Source organism: Barbatula barbatula (assembly GCF_947034865.1).
Source record: "Barbatula barbatula genome assembly, chromosome: 2".
Classification (NCBI taxonomy): domain Eukaryota; kingdom Metazoa; phylum Chordata; class Actinopteri; order Cypriniformes; family Nemacheilidae; genus Barbatula; species Barbatula barbatula.
This window is the reverse complement of record NC_136767.1, coordinates 31,139,241-31,160,562: the sequence shown is the minus strand read 5'-3', so window position 1 is coordinate 31,160,562 and position 21,322 is coordinate 31,139,241. Positions and strand designations below refer to the sequence as shown.

Sequence of the window (21,322 nt, the reverse complement as noted above, 5' to 3'; positions counted from 1 at the left end):
TTCAAAATAGAATTGCTTTCACCAAGAGGGTGAAGGACTGGCATGTTACAAAGCCAACGCAGTGCAATAAATGCAAATATAATGAAAACACACAAATATTACACGTACCGCAATGTTTACTTTTTTCTCAAGAGGACGAGCTCTTTGTTCTCCTGCGTTTTATTTCACTGTTGTGCAATTTGACCGTGATCTTTCGTTCGTGTCCAGCAGGGATATGGCGATTAGTGTTCATCCCTATTTCCCTCTTACTTCTGCCTTTTCCTCCAGCATGACAGGGATATTCCTCTAGATTATAATAATCATATTGATCGTAATGCGCCTCTTCAAATGACACGAATCGGTCGATGTCAGTGGCCATGTTGATCAGACTACAACTGTGTATAATGTTTCCAGCACGAGCTTCTCTGTGAGTAAACAACACGGAGTGAAACACGCGTGGTTTTGGTACCTCTTGGTCACGTGGTTAATCGAGATCTTCGTGTGATTGGTGGAGGGTTGTTGTTGCCAGGCCAAGCGTTTTTCTTGGACCTCGAGTGGCGCTGCGCAGATTGATTGGTTTATGACATCACTATCGCGGGTCTCGCGGTAAATTGGTATCAAATCCCGATTGGTCTTGCGATGCGCCGTCTACCGTGTGACTGCTTTGTTGTGGTTGTTTGTGATTGGTCGTGGATCAAGTTTGATTCCTGTGATTGGTTAATTTCGCGACACGTGGACTTTAATTTTGTGCGTTACAGGAATATGAAATATTCGCAATTGTTATATACACAATCACATTTATATTTTTATTTTGCAGTTTGTTTATTTTGCAAAAACGAATCTGATTTGGTTTGCTGTGTGAATAAGAAATCTTCAATAAGCTTTCCCAACGCCATTCCCTTACATGAAGGTTAATTCAATAACCTTTTAACATTTACATTTAGTCATTTAGCAGACGCTTTTATCCAAAGCGACTTACAAAGAGTTCAGGGAGCAATAAGCGATATGTCACAAAAGAGCAACAGTACGATAGGTGCTAATACAAAGTTACTAGTTTCAAGCTAGACCACTACCCGTTGAGAGAAGAGGAATTGTGTACTTTTTTTCTTTTTACTTGTCTGTCAAGTATTCACAGAAGAGAAGTGTTGACGATGTGTTTGAAGTTTGTGAGAGTGGTTGACATCACATTAGTAAGAATGTTCCACCAGGAAGGAGTTGTTTTTAAAGTGATAATTCACCCAAATATGCAAATTCTGTCATAATTCATCCCCCCTCTTGTCATTTCATACCTTTATGACGTCTTCCGTAGAACACAAAAGAAGATATTTAGAAGAAAGTTGGTAACCGAACAGCACAGGCCCCACTCCCTTCTATAGTAGGCTACGGACACAAAACCAATGCAAACAAATGGTGGCCAGCTACCAACATTCTTCGAAATATCCTCTTTTGTGTTCTGCGTAAGATAGAAAGCCGTACAGGTTTAAAGGGTGATTAAATGGTGACAGAATATAAATGTTTGGGTGAACTATCAGTTCGATCGACGTTCTTGAAAGAGAATCAACGTGTGCATGGACAGCAGGATAACCTACGCTGTGCATTGTACATTTGATCTAAGCGTTAATAAAAGCCACTGTATTATCTGTTAGTATAATTATTAATCCACAGGTAATTAAAGGGTCATAATTCAACATCAAGGCCTCCATAAAACATCTCGCATCAAGATGTTTAAAAGTGCATTCAGCCTTTGTACTTGAGGTTCATTAATTCACTGGCCTTATGAGAAGGGAAGACAGATAACGAAACATCCCACACGAATAATCTCAAATGCCCCACAACGAACCCCGAACGGCCCCCGCTGACCCAAGAATGGCGAGACGTCCGCAGACCACGCCCCCGGCGCATAGACCACGCCCCCCGGAAAACAAAACGGGCCTCGGCTCCCCGGTCACGCCCATTGTCGGTATGACACGTCCCGACGCTTATCCACGTCGCCCGCCCAGCCCTGTTCCTGCCGCGCGCCCAACGGTCGAGCCTGTGGAGGCTGCGCGCGCTCGAGCAAAGGCCGGGGAAAAAATGGCGGAGCCCGTCTTGCGAGTGTCCACCCCTCGCTGGGAGAGGACAGTCCGGCTGCTCGTGTGTCTTTTAGGAATTCTGCTGTCCATGTACGCGTTCCACGTGGAGAGAGAAAAATCCCGAGACGACGGTTACCGCGCGGCGTGTGACGTGGCCAGCTGGGTTAGCTGCTCCAAAGTCTTCACGTCCAGGTGAGAAAGAGAGTCGCGTTTCAAAACCTAGTGGGTTCCCTATCTAGAGGGCGTCGTAGACGGGTTCGATTTGGACGCTCTGGGGCGTTGAAATGGACCCGCGGTGCTGTCTATGTAGGGAGCTCGTTAGGTTTTGAGACGCGCCGGGCCGCTGACTGACTGACTCTAAATCTTATAAAATTACGGGCTTGTATTATTTACGGTCTTCTTTGGCGCAGTGTACTTTAAACGCAAAGATAAATGTATAGAAACTGGACGTTGTTATTTTAATAGTTATATTTGTACGTGTTTTTTGTTGAATGGGCAGAAATAGAGCAATGGCGGCTAATGCTAACAGCGCTAGTGAGTGAATGAGTAACGCATCACTAGCCTGAATCTCTTATTTATAATAACATGAACGGTACTAAACGTCGTTTAACGCATATATGCAGTCATGTTAGATATAATAGCGATCTCTTGTTAGGGTTTGTATGTTTAGGGTGAGAATTCAGCGAGTTACATTAGTCGGGATTCAACTTTGGCTTTTGTAACCTTTGAAATCGATCTGATTGAATCATGACACGCCATCAATGCACAGCTGGAGGATACACCCTCAGACATGATCGATCACTTCATAGTGTACTTCAATCGTGTTTACTGTACGTGTTATTCGTGTGGCCGATGGAGTGATGGTCTGGCAGATGTTTTGAGAGGACGACCAGCCCTGCCATTGGATTATACAGCATTTATGTTACACAAGAATTAATCATTTACTTAAAATCAAGTGTTTCTCCAGCAATGGGAATTAAGACATTGTGCTTTATAGATACAAAAATATACATGTGTATAGTTTCATATCATGTGATCTATACTATAATAGTTTCAAAACAAAGTTTTGTGTCATTTAGTAACAAGACGACCACAATCAGTTGCTTTGGGAAACAAACATGTGGATATGCTGGCAAGGACAGTCATTCATACTTATCTTTTTTCAGGAGAAGTAACACAGATAAGAAAACGTATTAAACAGTTATGTAGGATTTTATTAACGGTTCAAGCAAGGCGATACACCGACACAGTGTCTCTCACGTTATCTGCTCAGATATGCAAACTTATCACAATGAGAAGTGGGGCAGTGTGTTGTGTATATTGCATTATAGATAGATAGCAATAGTTATGCATCGCTAGTTCAGACATGCAGGCGATTGCGCTGTATTTGCTCGCAGTGGGACTTTGCAGTTCATGGTGCTTTGCGGGAAGTCTGTGGGGAAAACAACTAAACAAACTTCAGCTGGGTGAAGGTTTACAGGAATGTTACACAATCCGGCTTTAGGGCTATCTCTATCTCTCTCTATCTCTCTCTCTCTCTCTGAATGTGAACCAGCGTTTTATGTGTGTTAGCATTACTTGCGGAGGAAGAGTTGATGGAAAGTATACATTTACATTTATTCATTTGGCAGACACTTTTATCCAAAGTGACTTACATGTAGTTTTATACAGTGGCACATTACTGCAGAGCAATCAGGGGTAAGGTGCCTTGCTCAAGGGCCCTTCAGTCATGACCTGCTGGCACTGAGATTAGAACCAGCAACCTCACAAGCCCAACGCTCTAACCACCAGGCCACAGCTGACCCCAAATGCCCCACAAGGTTGTCAATTTGAGACGCTTCACTATTATTTTAAGTAAATTGTGCAGCGAGGTTCATTTAGAGAGCACAAATACAGCAGTTTACACTTTTAACATTTATTCATTTAGCAGACGCGCTTATCCAAAGCGACTTACAAAGAGTTCAGGGAGCAATAAGCGATATGTCATACATTTAATGACTTTAAATGTTTAATTACTTTAAGCAAAACTGTTAAAACGCAAATACACCGCGTTTCACTAAACTTGATCTCTTACCAACCTTTCACACCGGGCTGTGTGCACCTGCCGTGCTCGTGCTGCACTGCGGAGAAGCCTCCATGTTTCCGTGTAGACACCGGCTCGACTTTCACCCGAACAAGATTGTTTTTCTCAACAAAAACATATAAACGTGATGATAATATACCGAGCTAAGTGTTTATTTATGGATTTTTTAGCATGATGTATGTGCAATATGCTGTATTAATGGGGTTTTTCATTCGATCTATTCCGAAATGGTTACAAAATCTAAATAGATAAACTTATTTTAAATTCACTTTTTTGTACATCAGAATACTGGAAAAATAATATACCGTCCCTTTTGTATTGAATAATGCAATGTTGCAAAAACACTGGCTAACTTTTATTTCGCAGCATTGCATTGTATTTTTTCATTAAGGGTGTGTAAATTTGCAACGAACAAGCCCAAACAATTTGCTTTATTTTCATATGACATTTTAGATGTAGGCCTATCTTATATTTAGCGTAATCCCAGCAAACACAGAACATTCTCCTTATGTTCGCACTTGGAAAATGTTTTCCTAACCAAAGGCTAACGTTCCCAGAGCAGTCTGGGAACCAAAAATTGTTGGCTGGGATCTCCTCGGGCTTTAGCCTATCTTGCGTTTTTGTGCCTCAATGCTCTTCATTGTTCTACATTGAACAATAAAAATAAAGTTTGTTTTAAAACTGACGTCTTTGCGCTATTTAGCCACCTAAAACACCGCAAAGAAATATCTTTCACCGTGATCAACCCTATTTTCACAAAAAATGCCCATAATACGACATTGCAGTATATAACATCACGTGTCTTAACAGGATCTTCACGGGATGTGTGTCAACGCACGCACAGATTAAAGGAAATCACTGACATTGTGAAAGTCAAAAATCAAACGAATTCCTGGACACATTTTCTGTGTATTATTCTCTGTATGAAAAGGGCTAAAGATATTGGGACAGAAATGGCTAAAGGCGAACGTTGTTCTTTATATGCTCATGTTTTGATGGTTGGATCATTTTGATCGAGGCCAAAAATGATGCTTGAATGTGCTCATATTTCCCGGGATGCCCATGTCGCTCGGAGCATTATTAATATATATTTATAGATCTAATCTATAAAACGCATCTCTTCCGTCAACACGTCGCTGATTGATTTATCCTAATTCTCTTCCCTTTCCTTCTTTAAAAAAAAAACCTTACTAACCTCACTATTCTTAGCTTTGTATACTGTGCTGGGCTTTAATGGACTAGTTTGATGCACTTATGTATTTTGTTGCCTATGTTGTTATAATTGCTTCCTATGTTTCCTCATCTGTAAGTCGCTTTGGATAAAAGCGTCTGCTAAACGACTAAATGTAAATGTAATCTTTAAATTGATTTGTACGTCTCATTCTTCATGGCCTTGTTTTGATTTCTGTCTTTCTCCTCAGATGGGGTCGGGGATTTGGACTGTTGGGAAGCATCTTTGGGAACGACAGCGCAGTAAACCAGCCAAACAGTCTCTATGGAATATTATTCTATGTCGTTCAACTGTTACTAGGTAAGATCATGACCGGCCTCGTCGTGTTTAATATAATGACACATGTAGGAGTACACATACTTCATACAACAGTACACATACTTCAGTCACACAAACAATAAAGCTCTAAGACAAGCAAGAACCAACTATTTGTTTAAAATAAGTTAAATATCGCTAAAATGAAGCTCGTGTGCCGTTCTCTCTCTCCAGGGATTAACGGTTATAGACGCGGACGCTTTGCACTTCCTGCAACCTGTTTTACATTTTCCTGCACAGCTTCTTTCTATATTTCCCTGTCAGTGAATGGATGAACTTACTGCTCTCTTGTTTGAAAGAACTGATGGGTTTTGTTTCAAAATTGAGCGTCCACGTAGGCATGGGTTTAAGATATTGTAAACACGCTCTCAATGTAGAAGTTGTTAAGAAAGTATGCAGGATTTTTATGGTGTTTTCTAAAATGACTTGTTCTGGCCGGGCTTTAAGACAGAATCGCATGTGTCGCCTCCCAGAAAGCTCAGTAAAATCTATTCAATGGGGATTGAACACAGGGTGTCTTTAAATGCGGATAACCTGTATACATTTCAAATCCAGTTGACATTGTCCCAGAGATAGTTAAGAAGATTTAGAAAATGTTTCAGGATATAAAATAGTGAATGTTTTCAGATGAACTCTCTTGCTTTACAAATGAATGTAACATCCCTTCCATTTCGGATGTCTCTTTCTGGATTTAAATACTTGGGAGTTCATACTAAGTTTTTCAGGTCTATATTCAAAATAAACTTGAGCTTCAGAGATGCAACGAGCTACACTTATCTTTAGCAGGCAAAGTGAATTGTGTAAAAATGAATGTTTACCTTGATTCTTAAACTTATTTCAGTCCCTCCCAGTTTTTCTCCCAAAATCTTTTTTTCCTTACAATAAATAAACCTATTTTATCGTTGTCGTGGAGGGGGAAATCCTAGAATTCGTGAGGAGTTTCTCTAAAGACCAAGGTCCCAGGGAGGTCTAGCTCTTGCTAATTTTACGGGCTACTTCTACTGGGCCACTAACATCCAAAATAGTTTTTCTTGGTACAATACACATTTTAATTTATTTATTGGTTTATTTAATAGGGACCATGCATATTCATGAACATTGTTGTATAAAAATACACCATGTTAGCATGCCAGAATTAGTAACAATAACTACTTTTCATCTGCAGTCCCTAGGCAGGTAACATAAATTATGTAACACTTTATATACCAAACAAGCATTCTTGAGACGTTTGAAATGATCAATGATCTCCCTTAAGATATCGCAATGGTGGAATGACAATGCCTTTTTATCAAAAGGGTTTATGGCTTTCTTAAATAGAGATTCATACTAGTTAATGACCAATTTATAAAACAATACTTAATATGTGAAAAGATCATAGTATATAAGAACAACTTGGCAGCTTTGATGTCAAGAAACGGTGTAACTTGTTTAAAATTCTGTCAATTGAATTAAATGACACAGACTAATAACAAATACGTTCTTAAGTACAGGACAGTTACAAGCAATTTACAAATAACACTTAAAAATCCAGGAGCAGAACCGCTAGGTCTCCATCGGTTTTCCAACCCGTGGCCTCTTGCAGCCCGTCCGGTATTGATTCGTGACTGGTCGTGTGTCGATTACTCTCTCGCTTTCTTTGCTTGTTTTTCACTGGCTCTGATGTTTTGGTTCGTTTCGTCTTGCTGTTGGCTAACTTCTCCCAGGCTACGAGTAAAACGTGACATATGCTGTTAAGGAGGGGATAGTCGGGACTGGTAACTTTGGTGTTCAGGACGGTACAAGTGCAACTTCAGCCGATAGGAGCCCTAACCGCAACGCCAGTAAAATTCGTCCAGTTAAAAGTTGTCCTACCTCAAAAAAATGTAAAGACATTATTTTAAGGTGTTAACACTTTAAAGTTCAAATCGCTGCTGTATACAGTAACTGATCATTATGTACCCAAATGATGTTTAATCGAGCGAATCAGAGGGGAGTTGACAAAAGACCTGACGAATAATGGGAGGAGGCTCTGAGTAGACTAAATGAATCAACCTATGAACACATATTTTGAGAACATGAAGACTCCCCCTTGAAGGAAATTATTTATATATTCGTGGAAACTTGTTTAAACACCATTCACCATTGCCGTTTGGTTCTACAATGTAATGACAATTATGAATATGTAACAGATTTCCTATATGATATTGTATTTGTAAATGTGTATAACATCGTAAAGATTTAACAATGCTTATTATTTATTATTATTATACTACCATTACCATTTTACTTATCAGTATTCTCTTTTTTGATTACTTATAGTCTTGTTAATGTTATAATTTTACTTTATTTTGTCTGTTTCTTTATTTTGGCATTAAAGGATTATAATATGTTATAATAACTTAATTGGATAAAATGTTCTTTAAAGACTCAAATAAGTTATACATAAAAATCTATTAAAGATCAAATTAAAAATGCCATGACACCCAAACACATAGAAAAAGTCAAGATTGATTTGATCATTTGAGTGGGTCATTTCATATAACAGTTATTCTATGATATTCATTGTGTTGATGTGTGGTTTACAGGAAATAAAAATACAAACAGGTTGACTGCAGTTTGTTTGTAAGGTTTTTCGAATGTAAACGGGAATAAAACTTGTGAATAAGTGATCATTTTTGCATTAGTCTTATTTTGACTTTTCACAAAATAGTCAAATATTTGCGACGTAGCAATCTGGACCATTCATTCCATGGATATTTATCTTCATTGATCTTTGGTTAAACCTAGGGCTGGGCAATATATCTTAAATGCGATATTTTGAAAAAACTCAATGTCTCAACATTATTGTAACTCTGATTGATTACGGTTACAAACTTTAACCAATAATCTGATGCATCTTAAAATCTGTCATTTTGTTATTCTTCAACTAGGAAGTTCTAGTATTCAGTTTTGTTTAAGAAATGCAAAACATTTCTGTAGATATAATTATAGTTGAATAGTTGTCATTTATGAATTATTAAATGTAATCTGTACATTGATGTTTTATTGTTATGTGTGCCTTTTTAAACCCATGTCTAAACTTTAAGTGATGTGTGTATTGTGGTGGTTTGCTATCATCATGTAGTGTTGTTGTTGACCATCACTAACCGATGTGTGTGTATGCGCAGGTTTGACGGCGAGCGCTATGGCCGCTTTGATTTTGATGACCACATCCATCGCATCAGTAATGGGCTCTGTCTACCTGGGCTACATTCTTTACTTCGTCCTGAAGGACTTCTGCATCATCTGTGTGACCACATACGCACTGAACTTCATCCTGTTTGTGCTGAACTACAAGCGACTGGTTTACTTGAACGAAGCCTGGAAACAACAGCTTCAAGCCAAGATGGACTAGACAAAAAAACAGGAGGCGGAGGGAAGATCCTTTAACCTCTGAAAATTGTGACTTGCCACCAGAAGACCTTGCTTCCAAACAAATGTTCAATCTTTTGTGTGTGTGTAACAAACGAAAAAATTAAACAAGGAAAGAAAAATGTCATTTTAAGGGGCCACAGATCACAGGTTTCTTGCATTGCGAGGACGGATTTGACAACAGAAACAGAAATCTCTTTCTAGTTTTAGTTCTTGTCGGTTTTGTTTGTTTCCCTGAGAATGAGGTTCGATGACGAGAAAACAGTAGGCGCTTACAAAATTACCAGTCAGTACACGTGGAAGAGGGCGTCCTTTCTATGAGGAATAAAATAATGGAGAAAGCATGGATAAATGTGAGACTTGGAGATTCTGTTTACTTGAATCCACCGTTCGAGTCTTTGCTCCTTGAGCCCAGCAGATTCCAGCAAGACTTTAAGGGTTTATAAAGGGTAAACATGAATGATCCTGATGTTGATTCCCTGAAAAGAAAGGATTATTATTATTATTATTAATATTATTGAAAACAATAAAAGTGTAATTTTTTATGTTTACAGATTTTTTTATCGTTTCAGAAAAGGACCACTCGTAAAACATGGAAGAATGCGAGCTGTATGTGTGTAGATCAGATTTGTCTGTGACCACTTTTTTTATTTTTCTTCGCAGTTCGGTAAATAGCCGCCGCAAAGCGACATTCCCAACTAGATTGTGTTTTACTGTTTAAACATTACAGTGGAAAAGAACGACAGATGTCCCGAGCCACAGCATGTCAGTCACTTCCAGCGAGTGTTTTCAAAAAACAACTGTGGGAATATGTTATTGCAAAACTTTGTGTAAGTATAACAGCATTTACTTTCTGCCATTAAAACTAAGTCTAGTCTTGAACCAAATTCTGCATTCACTAAACGTCAGAGATGTTTTCTAAAAGTGACATTTTGCACAGAGCAACTCGCAACTCTGGCAATGCTTCTAATGCCAAATTGATCCTTGTGCAGCTTTGCTATTGATAACGGTTAAATAATTGAGTGAAAATCTCGAAAAGCGAACATTGTCTATAATATGACGTACGATTTAGAAATGTGATGAGCCAAATAACTGTGAAAGAAAATGTCGGATTCCATAAAATGCAATTTTCAGTTTATACTTTGTTTAATTGTCAGTGTAAATGATTCTATTAATATCACATCAATGCTGCAAATCAGTTTTAAGACGAGTTCCTGGTGTATGGTCTTATTGAAGGCGAATTTCAGCTTTTTATGTTTTCATTTAATTTAATGCATTCCTTTCTGTACTGTAATATCCCATACAGACACATTTTCATCTTCTCCAGAGTTTATGAATTTTATCAGTTAATAACATTTAAAGCTACAAAGGCTTACCGGTTTATTTCTCGTCTTGTGCGCCGGTCACATCACATATTTCATGTACTGGGCCACTCTGAAGAATTTTACTCTACTACAGTTTTCTTCACCCTCACATGAAGCTTCAGTTACCCACAATTCTCAGTATTGTGCCAGATTTGTTGGAATGGTCGGTCACTAACAATGCCAGCATGATCAATTCCTTTCGTGTTCTTCTCATGTGTAAATTACGCCTGTTGTAATTGCTGTAAAAGTACTTGTGTATCTTGTTTGTGTGGACTCACAATCCCACCATGTGCTGCGGATTGGCCCTTGATTATAAAATGATCATTACTTTGTCATTTGTGAGATTTTGAGTTCATACAACTCAATGCATTGAGTTTTTATCTATACGACCCAGTATTACACAAGACCAAGACACTCGGTGTTGGTGAGGAAATGTGAGATTGTGCAAGTTGCTTTATTATTGTTAGTGAGAGTTCACACAACAGAGTTCTTTCATCATTTACTCACCCTCGTGTCATTCCAAACCTGTGTGACTTTCTTCTGCAGAACACGAAATATATTTTGAACATCATTGATAACCGAACAACTCTGAACCCCACAGACGTCCCCAAAAATGAGTTGCCTTCACATGTTCAGATGTCAAGTAAAGTGCCTTCTGTATGTCCACCGAGTCCTGGAGTTTGGAGCAACTGCAGCTTTGATTCAAATCGATTGGAGATCTTTAAATATTTGCAGTGTGTCGTCTCATGTGTGAAAGGAAAAACTCAGTAAACCCAACTGAAGTCATTCTTATTATGATCATTCTTCCGACTCGTGTTTGTATTCATTTATGTTTATTTAGCTTAGCGTCACATTATCCACATCAGAGAATGTGATGGCGTTTTCTTTTCTGATGCAAGTGCTGGGCGGTCGGCGATGGCACAAGCCCCTTCAGATGTACAGACTGTTAATGTGATATCTTATTTTAGTAGATAAAGAAAACGATGTACAGGATTGGAGATTCCATGTGTTGCCATGGGGTTTTTCATTTGGAAATGCACCTTTTCGTGGTATTTTTGTTGGAAAAACGTGTTTAGGTTCACTTCTGTATGTGCCAGATCTGAGTTGACGTAAAAACTGCTGTATTTTTCGTACGTGTTAGGAACAGAAAAACACGGGAATCGGCTTTGAAAGCGTGTCATTGTTGTGTGATCTGCGCTGTCATTAAAACATTCCTCCACACGTCGAGTCTCTGACCCCTTTCTGCTCTTCAGGAACACAACACATAATTATACATAACTTTGTGTCGAAGATGATAAACATTTAGTTTGTATTAAAGTGAACGAGACAAGAACACTTATTGTGCTTTTGTGTAACAGAATTTATTTTGTTGTGGAAAAGTCATGACTGAGAATGTTTGAAGTATTAAGGATTCAACTTTAAACAACAAAACAAGGACCTCTCTCTCTTAATGGACAAAGCATTGATCACAGATAAACAGTATCAAGGCCTGAATAACAGAAAACTCCTCTGGGTCCCATTTCACATATTTTGTTACTGGTACTTTGTCATGAACATTTATAACGTGAAAGTCAATCATACAGAGAGACGGACGGTAATGTTTTACAATTAATTCATTTAAATCAGTGGAAATGAAAAGCGTTGTAATAGCCTGAGCAAATGTTTTTCTCTTCATTTTGTGACCTCTGCATTTCACCCATTTTAATCCAATGGAAAAGGAAAACAAGCAATGGTAATCTGGAAATGTCTCCTAATGGAAAGATTTTCCTGTTCTGGTAGTGGTTGTGCCTTTCAGGGAGTCTTAACACGAGATGAGCAGCATATGGATTCATTATACAATCGCACAAATACAGAACATTTTAATACTTTAGAACACAACTCGCAGGAAAAACAAGGCACATCTCTCACTTCAGATTCAGTCACTTCACCATTTATCTTTCTCATGGTACAAGAAGAACTCACTGGCAGGGGTATCTGGTCCAGGTGGGCAACACACCCGTCTCATTGGCGATGCTCCAGTAACGCTCTCTCAGGAGAAAAGCTGCGGCTTTGGGCTGCCGCTGACGGGTCAAGACTCCCTTCTTATTCCCAACCACCCGCATAATGTCTGGAGAGAAACGCAATGATCATCAGGAGTCATCTTTACTATCAAGTGTAGTACACTTAACTGTACAGAAACACAGACATTCAGTGCAGAATATAAAACAAGTACAGGAAAACTGAAAGTTTATGCTGGAGCAGGTTCATTGTTAATAAAAACTAAAATAGCATTAATGTCATTGAAATCAAACCAAGTATTGCATTCGCAATAAACAACGTGAAGGCACAAAAACTGGACAAACAAACTAAAATGGAAATAAACAAACACAACAAAATGCTAAAAGATTTATGTGATGACCATGTATGAGCTTTTTTCACACAAGCGAAGTACTATTTTCCTCCTGAAGACTATGAGTGCATGTCATGTTGATGTTATAGAGCGATAATCAGAGCGATGCGCTTTGTATAAAATCTGTGCGTTTCAGAGAGGCGGAGCAAAGAGATAAAAACATGCACGGTATGTGGAAAATACAGCGTTTTTTAGCCTTAAATCATGTATACACGTCGCATTACATCTTAAACAAACGCTAATATTCATTTTAGCAGTGTCACGTGACCCCTTTACTATAAAAAAGTTGAATTATAACAATACTAATAAGTTGGTGATAGTATGACCCCCCAAAAATATCTGCTTATTTACATATACTAACCATTTAACTTGAATGACTAGATATTTCTTATGAATGTTAGTAACCAAACTGTGTTGGTAGTTAGTTTTTTCAGAAGCGAAATTATTATAATTAGTTTCTGAACATCCGAAGATACTTTTGAGGATTGTTTTTTCTGACTTCAAATGATATTATGGCCCCAAATGTGATGGTGTGATTAATTCGATTTATTAATCTCAAAATCATGAAGTTAATGAGATAAAAATGTAATCGCTTCTCAGCCCTGATTCAAAGTAATAACATCTCTACGCTGCAGATTCTGTGTCCTGAAGAGCCCGGTTGTGTATTTTAAAAAGTTGTATTTCTTACTCTGAGACGTCATGAAGTCAGCGAAGTTCCAGATGAGTTCTCCAATCACAAACTCTTTCCTCTTCTGGTCGAACACGTCGTGGTAGTTCTGCAGGACTGATTTCTGATATTCCTCTGTAAACATCATGGGCGGATCCTGCACAACAACAAATTGCCACAGACGTCGATACAGTCACATGTATTCATGTTCCAGGGCCTCCAATCCAAAAGTAGATTTATCTGTATGTGTTTTCTGAGAATCAAACCCGTGACCTCTGTGCTGCACCATTCAAGCTAAAGAACAACAATTGGTCATGAAAATGTATCTTGCAGTACAAAAGAATACATGTCGACTTACGCTGTGCAGGCCAGACACGGCGTCTGCTCCGTACTCGCTCTGTATTATGGGTTTCTGGTATTTTCCATACCAGTTATCAAACTGAGTGTTAAGCTGTATGCTGATGACCTCTGTGTGACCGGGGTCATGATACCACGAGAAGTAGCTGTTCACACAGATAACGTCCACGTACGGGGCCTGCGGCAGAAAATACAGCATTTATTCACATGTTTCCCATTAATCTAATGGCCACTGAGCTTCTCTGTATAAAACGATTGAAACCGAGTCTGTCAGACCACTGACATGCTGCTGTTTTATCGAACTTGGAAAAGGTGACAGTTGTGTCGGGATAAACTGTAGACAGTATAAAGGCAGTGTTTTAGATTAATATGATTTGCATGGCGGCTCAATATCAAACCTTCACTCGTTCAACATAACATGCTGTTATGTATCTTTGTGAGATTTATAAAGCTACATAACGTTTGCGCAGCTGAAATGAACAGACAAACGGCACAAGGTTGTGAAACGGTGCTCAAAATGATTGTTGAAAATAGACGACGATGCAGAGAAAATGATGTAGAATTAACGGTCTTCACCCCTTTATCTCTGGCGTAGTTGCTGTCGGTGATGTAGGTTACGGGTCGGGTTGAGTCCAAAGATTTAGTGTAAGACACAAGCTCCCTAAAGAAAACAACTGAGGTTAAAAGACTTCAAAGCACGCATGACTCTCTTGCTTCTGCAGAACACAAAAGAAGATATTTTGAAGAATGTTGGCAACACCGCACCACACTGACTTCCATTGTGTGAACACAAAACCACATCGAGACATTTCTCAAAATATCTTCTTGTGTGTTCTTCTGAAGAACGACTCGTATACAGATTTTAGCTTGAGGTTTTGATGACATCATATTTATTTTGGGATAAGCATTTCTTTGAACGGATGATTCGTGTGCAGTGTCTCACTTGAAATAAAATCCAGCGGGTGGCATTTCAGCCGCCGGCTCATTGGCCACGGACCACATGACCACAGAGGGATGATTCTTATCACGTCTGACCAACTCCTTCATGACCGTCAGGTGATGAGCCAGAGAAACGTTCCCGAAACTGCGTCTGAAGAAACAAACCCACAAACTCTGATCTTTCATAATAATTATTAACAATTCAGTCTTGAGACATTCTGACCTGCCTTTGTTTTCATTTTTAAACCTATTCTCACTTCACGTATGAAGATATTTCAAAGTTGTATTCAAATTATCCTGAAAATGAATGCGGCATATATTTACACCGGTAAATATGGTAAAAAGATGAATCCAAAAGTAAAAACAGAAAGGTGGTGATGGGATGGGGTGCTTCTGTGTAATGCTGCTCTGACAAGATGTATTTGTTAGGAGAGCGTGTGCGTTGAATGTCTCACATATCTTTGATACCGACTCCAGGACATTCATCTATAACCACGATACCGTGACGGTCGGCCATCTGCAGGACCTCTTCAGCGTACGGGTAGTGACTGGTGCGGAACGAGTTTGCTCCCATCCACTTCATCAGATTAAAGTCCTTCACCAGCAGCGGCCAGTCGAACCCTTTCCCCCGAATCTGTGACGTCAGCATTAGTCAAACAACGGCTTTAGTTTCGTCGAAAACATTTGAGATTCAGTGTTCGAGGAAATCTTCTGAAGAGATTCTGCAGGGAAACTCTTCACACTTTCTAGAACAGACTTTATAAAAGTAAACCATGGTGTTGTTATTTATTAACAACTTGTGTCGCGTAGAGAATCATTTGAGTTTTGAGAGTTTTTCTTTGTTTATTCTGCCCTCTGCTGGTACTCACATCTGCGTCTTCGTGCTTATTGACTCCGTGAAAGTAAAACGGCTTGTTGTTGATAAGAAACTGTGTGCTGGTGACTTTTACAGTGCGAATCCCCACTGAAAGAGTGTATAAATCTGTCTGTCCGTCTTCAGCCGTCACCTGAACCTACAGAAAACAAAAACAAATGATACCACAGGCGGACAGACAGACAGGGATAAAATGATCATTTCTCACCCTTTTGATGAGATTTGAACCAAAACGTCAATATTCATGTACTTTTATTATGATTATTATTCATTAGGGATCTGACGATATCAAAATCTCACGGTACGATAATGCCTGTGGTACAATATTTATTGCGCAAAATAAAAAGACAAATGAAGACTTGGAAAAAGGTGCCTTAAGTGTTTACATTTACATTTAGCAGATGCTTTTATCCAAAGCGAATTGCAAAGAGATCAGGGAGCAATAAGCAATATGTCATACAAACAAAGTGCTTAATACCAAATATTGAACATGTGGATGATGTACAAATGAACCGTGTCATGTCCTGTCCTCTTGTCTTTATACTCTAATCATAACTGATCTTAGTTTGGTCAAGTGAAGTACAACCAAGTGAGTTTTAAGCCACTTGACCTTAAAGCAACAAAGTAAGATGATCTTGGATATTTGAAGCGATTTAATGGAAACAAATTGTCGACTTATTTTTAGAAACAACTCTAGTCTAGTCCAGTCTAGTCTAGGAAGCTAAATGAAACTGATTTAAAACAGACATATTCTGATTTAGGTTTCGTGTATAAAGACATTGGTGGAAATTGTATAATATGAAACATTTCTGTCCTCCTAATCCTCCTTATGGAGTGCCTCAAAGATGACGTGTTTTTGTAGGCCATCCCTGAAGTTACCGCCTCGATGGTTACCACAACATTTCTTACTTTTGAAGCCTAAATACAATCGTCAGAACCCTGATAGCACACAAACATCTGGCTTGCGTCTATTTGACGTCTGCATTTACATCTGCAATACATAGTTTGCTCATCTGCAATACGTCTCGGAGACGTCTGCTGTTATACGTCATATAGACCTTTAGAAGATGTCTGTACGATGTTTATAATTTCGAATGGATGAACAACAGCTCTTTCTAAGATGTTTAGCAGATGTTTTTACGCAGCAGATGTTCAGCAGACGTATTACAGACGCCCAGACGTCTCCGTCTGTGCTTGTGAGATTTATATGTGCGATAACGTCCCCACCAAAGGATCAGACGATTTTAGCAACTTGTTAGCCACCGCTGTTTTGAAGACACAGTAAAGGTTTAAACAATCACCAGCAGGTTGTAACTAGTGTGTTTTATGTCATAGATTAAAACTTGAAAATATTTAGAGGTTTTATTAGCCACAGACATTATTTCAGGTGATTTTCCCATTAAAAAACCCATTAAAATGGACTTTGGAGCGGTGGAACCAGAAGTCTGAAAATGATAACTCGCTTCCGGGGTTTGCATACAACAACGTGTCCTCTCTGAGGCTCTCTATCATGTGTGTAGATGAAGTCAATCATGAACCTCTTCACTAACCTCCATTGAATACAGATAAGCTGCGTTTTCATGCATCAGATACGGCCACCAGAGATTGACATCCGTGACTTTAAGAACTCCTCTGCTCCCGCTGGCTGAGGCCACACATCGTCCATCTTTCGCAGACAGTGTAACTTTCACAGTAGACTTAGAACTTCCCAGAACAGAGACATTATAGCTGACCAGCCCTACAACACACAAACAACACACACACTGGATGGTTAGAACGTACATGATCTCGTACTTCAAGTTGTCGGTTTTAGATTCACTTACCGATGTTATCAGAGAATGACGTCTCCACGGTGATGTCATCGATATAAACCCGCGGTGTGGTGTAAAGCAGGACGGATCGGTGTATTCCAGCGTAGTTGAAGAAATCAAAGTTAGTGTTTTGAACAAAGTAGCCAGCAGGATAGCTGTTAGAGAAAGATGTTAAAGAAATGAAATGCATGTCCGAAAGCACTGCAAAACTGTATGACGACAGACAAGTTCCATCTTTCTACATCACCTGGTGCGGTCGGTCATGTATTGGATGGTTCCTGGTGGAAGAGTCTGTAAAGTCAAAGTGTTGTTCACGGCGATGGTGATTCGGCACGGGTTCGAGGAAGACTGCCGGAGCACACTGCTGATGTCGGCCTCGAAGGGAAGGTGACCGCCCTCGTGTTCTGTCATCTTGACCCCGTTTATCCACTTGTCAGATGAAAACATCACAGATCAAAGTGTCAGAAGTCACATGAATAATGTTTCACATATCATTTAAAACCGCATGAAAACGAGTTGCAAGTATCACAAACGTATTTCTGAAACAACATTTTATATATAATGGAAATCAAGTCGCGAAACTCATTGTGAACGTTTTGAAAAGCTCAAGAGTCAAATTTGATTCCACCCAAAACGCTATAAAAAGGCTTCGGGTGACTTGTGCACGAGTCATTTGGACTTTCATGACACCTTTACTGTGCTTTTTAGAGATCAGCGACATAAACACAATCTACTTACAACAGAACAACAAAAGTAATGACCAAGTTTCATTTTTTCAGGTTCACGGGGGAAAGGGGGTTATGTTTGAACCTGCACGAAACGCGGTCATAGCTTACGCACAAGCACGGAGTAATAGTGTGCGCTTCCCACTTGAAGCACGACCCGCGTTCCCTGATCCTTGATCCAGCGGCCGGGCACCCACACTTCCCTCTCGTACCACACCCAGCCAATAAAATCCCGGATTCTGGCATCTTGTGTGATGTCATTGTAGCTGGAGGGCACAGGCATGTCAATCACAGGACCTGTCTGCAAGTGTAAACAAACACACAAATCATGAATATAAACCTTTCTAGCGCATTCATTCACTTACATAAATACATTTATCAAAGACTTATAATGCAGTGCTATCCAGTAACCTTTTGTTTTGACCAAATCATTAACGGATCTGCTTAATAAACCAAAGCAAGCTTGGTAGTTCCTTCACACATGGAGTGACACAACCGTGGATTATGCAAGAACCAAGTTCTCCATTTAATCCAACACTCCCGTGTTTGTTTCCATACACTTCAATGAACAAATGACTTCGTTTTTCGATATTCAAGCACGTTGCCATCATCAGCAGAATCAACAGATAAATACAAACACAGATGAAAAACAGATGCTTGTTTACTGCTACCAGACATTTTTATTTTAGAATCGCAAAAGCAATAAATGACAGCATGTTAAAGTCATAAGTCCAGCGGTGAAAGTTTGTCGTCACCTCGGCCAGTGGACTCTTGAACCACTCGTGCTCAAAGCCGCGGTTCCGGTCCGGAGAGAGATCCGCTCTGAAGCTCCAGAGGCCGCTCACATCTTTCACTTCTCTGCTGGGAGATTCCCGGGGAAACAGCGCTTGGCAAACGGCGCACGCCGCGGTCAGAAGCGCGATGATCGCGCCGCGCGTTGATCCCGATGCGCTCATAACGCTGCACCGACTGTACCGGGGCGCTCACGATCAGCGCTTCCGCCTTGTGCGCGACGTCACCGAGCGTGATGACGCACTCGACCGCGCACTGTAGTAAAGCGTTCAAATGTAAAAACGATTCATTCAAAGAGATGTTTAACACTTAAAGAGGCGAGAGAAACACTCTCGAAGTGATAGTTCACCCGCAAATACGACACGTTTGACATCTCTTCTCAAACTCCAATGACAGAGACACTTTTTTTCAAGAGAAATATCCGAGACACTTCAAAGACGTTTGTTCTCCATTTGATCTCAGTGACATCTAGAGGAAAGTGGGGTGAGTTGTGCCAGTTTTTACTCAAAGTGACTTTAAAGTAAGGCCATGACTGTAATGCCTTCAACTTGAGAATGTTCATATATTTCAGGATGTGCATCCCTGAGAACAATAACTTTGGATCTGAAATCAATGGTTTCAGAAATATAGCTTTTGGGAAAAAAGTGGTCTTGTGGCACAACTTGACCCTGACGCGGGGTGAGTTGTGCCTTTGGGGAGAATACGCTGGGGTAAATTGTGCCAGTGATTTCTGAAGTAAAACAGAACATTCTAATGTTGTGAACTGTAGTGCTATATGAAAGCAAGACAAATGAAATACAAAATTGATCATTTAAGGTTTATTTAGATATTGTCACCTTATGAAACTGTTGGAATAAGTCATCTTTTGTAGTTTTTGGGAAAACACAAACAATTTCATACACAATAGGCCTAGCTATCTTGTCTATTCCTTAACATCCCACTTCTCAATGCTGCAGGGGAATATAAACTTCTGCTCCCTTCTGGCTGTACCGGTTTATGGGGTGTGGGTAGTTCCTTGAGCACATCACCTCTAGGGATGACTTCTTCATAATTCTTTTTAAATGTAAAGATGGGGTTTCCATCCACAGACTTCTTACAACTTTGCCTTTTTTTGCTCATGTCTCCACCCTCAACCTTCTCCACCAATCCAACGTAGTTATAGGATTTGGTTTACCTGCAACGCTGGAGATGTCACTCTCTACTGTAGACAGTCGCTTTCTTTTTGAGTTTGGTTGGTTTGGACACTTTCAACTAACTAAGTGTCTAAAACTAAGTGTCTAAAACTAACTAAGTGTCTAAAACCAAAACCAAGTGTCTAAAACCAAAACTAAGTGTCTAAACTAGGTCTTAAACCAAAACTAAGTGTCTAAAATCAACCAAGTGTCTAAAACCAACCAAGTGTCTAAAACCAACCAAGTGTCTAAAACCAACCAAGTGTCTAAAACCAAGTGTCTAAAACTAACTAAGTGTCTAAAACCAAAACCAAGTGTCTAAAACCAAAACTAAGTGTCTAAACTAGGTCTTAAACCAAAACTAAGTGTCTAAAACCAACCAAGTGTCTAAAACCAACCAAGTGTCTAAAACTAAGTGTCTAAAACCAAAACCAAGTGTCTAAAACCAAAACCAAGTTTCTAAAACAAATGGTCTAAAACCAAGTGTCTAAAACCAAAACTAAGTGTCTAAACTAGGTCTTAAACCAAAACCAAGTGTCTAAAACCAACCAAGTGTCTAAAACCAACCAAGTGTCTAAAACCAACCAAGTGTCTAAAACCAACCATGTGTCTAAAACCAAGTCTTAAACCAAAACTAAGTGTCTAAAACTAAGTGTCTAAAACTAAGTGTCTAAAACTAAGTGTCTAAAACTAAGTGTCTAAAACTAAGTGTCTAAAACTAAGTGTCTAAAACTAAGTGTCTAAAACCAACCAAGTGTCTAAAACCAACCAAGTGTCTAAAACCAACCAAGTGTCTAAAACCAACCAAGTGTCTAAAAACCAACCAAGTGTCTAAAACCAACCAAGTGTCTAAAACCAACCAAGTGTCTAAAACTAAGTGTCCAACCAAAACTAAGTGTCCAAAAGAAACTAAGTGTCTAAAACTAAGTGTCTAAAACTAAGTCTTAAACCAAAACTAAGTGTCTAAACTAAGTCTTAAACCAAAACTAAGTGTCTAAAACTAAGTCTTAAACCAAAACTAAGTGTCTAAAACTAAGTGTCTAAAACTAAGTGTCTAAAACTAAGTGTCTGTCTAAAACTAAGTGTCGAAAACTAAGTGTCCAAAAAAAAATAAGTGTCCAAAAAAACTAAGTGTCTAAAACTAAGTGTCGAAAACTAAGTG

The 21,322-nt window shown here is 39.3% G+C and overlaps 2 protein-coding genes across 3 annotated transcripts; one reads left to right on the top strand and one right to left on the bottom strand.

Annotated features, from left to right (window-relative positions):
- The first annotated feature begins 1,934 nt into the window (after positions 1-1,934).
- vkorc1l1 (vitamin K epoxide reductase complex, subunit 1-like 1) lies at positions 1,935-9,619 on the top strand. Its single transcript, XM_079478176.1, has 3 exons — positions 1,935-2,243; positions 5,556-5,665; positions 8,827-9,619. The coding sequence occupies exons 1-3, from the start codon at positions 1,942-1,944 to the stop codon at positions 9,051-9,053; spliced, it is 639 nt and encodes a 212-aa protein (XP_079334302.1). The 5' UTR covers positions 1,935-1,941; the 3' UTR covers positions 9,054-9,619.
- On the bottom strand, positions 8,027-19,463 carry gusb (glucuronidase, beta). Of its 2 annotated transcripts, XM_079478152.1 has the most exons (13): positions 18,952-19,222; positions 18,312-18,497; positions 17,719-17,900; positions 17,484-17,626; positions 17,211-17,398; positions 15,656-15,799; positions 15,242-15,420; positions 14,791-14,937; positions 14,424-14,508; positions 13,849-14,025; positions 13,512-13,647; positions 12,397-12,541; positions 8,027-9,549 (listed from the first exon to the last, which is right to left on the bottom strand). In XM_079478152.1, the coding sequence occupies exons 1-13, from the start codon at positions 19,150-19,152 to the stop codon at positions 9,444-9,446; spliced, it is 2,019 nt and encodes a 672-aa protein (XP_079334278.1). In that variant the 5' UTR covers positions 19,153-19,222; the 3' UTR covers positions 8,027-9,443. The 2 variants fall into 2 exon arrangements, with proteins under 2 accessions (XP_079334278.1, XP_079334279.1); XM_079478153.1 differs by lacking the exon at positions 8,027-9,549 and having other exon boundaries at positions 11,795-12,541; positions 18,952-19,463.
- Positions 19,464-21,322: the final 1,859 nt, after the last annotated feature.

What these genes read in the sequence shown, in the direction of transcription:
- vkorc1l1 (XM_079478176.1), top strand. Translation starts at nt 1,942, where the DNA reads ATGACACGTCCCGACGCTTATCCACGTCGCCCGCCCAGCCCTGTTCCT. An exon ending in TCCAAAGTCTTCACGTCCAG is followed by an intron (nt 2,244 to 5,555) that starts GTGAGAAAGAGA and finishes CTTTCTCCTCAG; the next exon opens with ATGGGGTCGGGGATTTGGAC. An exon ending in TGTCGTTCAACTGTTACTAG is followed by an intron (nt 5,666 to 8,826) that starts GTAAGATCATGA and finishes GTGTATGCGCAG; the next exon opens with GTTTGACGGCGAGCGCTATG.
- gusb (XM_079478152.1), bottom strand. Translation starts at nt 19,152, where the DNA reads ATGAGCGCATCGGGATCAACGCGCGGCGCGATCATCGCGCTTCTGACC. An exon ending in TCAAGAGTCCACTGGCCGAG is followed by an intron (nt 18,498 to 18,951) that starts GTGACGACAAAC and finishes TTACACTTGCAG; the next exon opens with ACAGGTCCTGTGATTGACAT. An exon ending in GGAGTCGGTATCAAAGATAT is followed by an intron (nt 14,938 to 15,241) that starts GTGAGACATTCA and finishes TTGTTTCTTCAG; the next exon opens with ACGCAGTTTCGGGAACGTTT.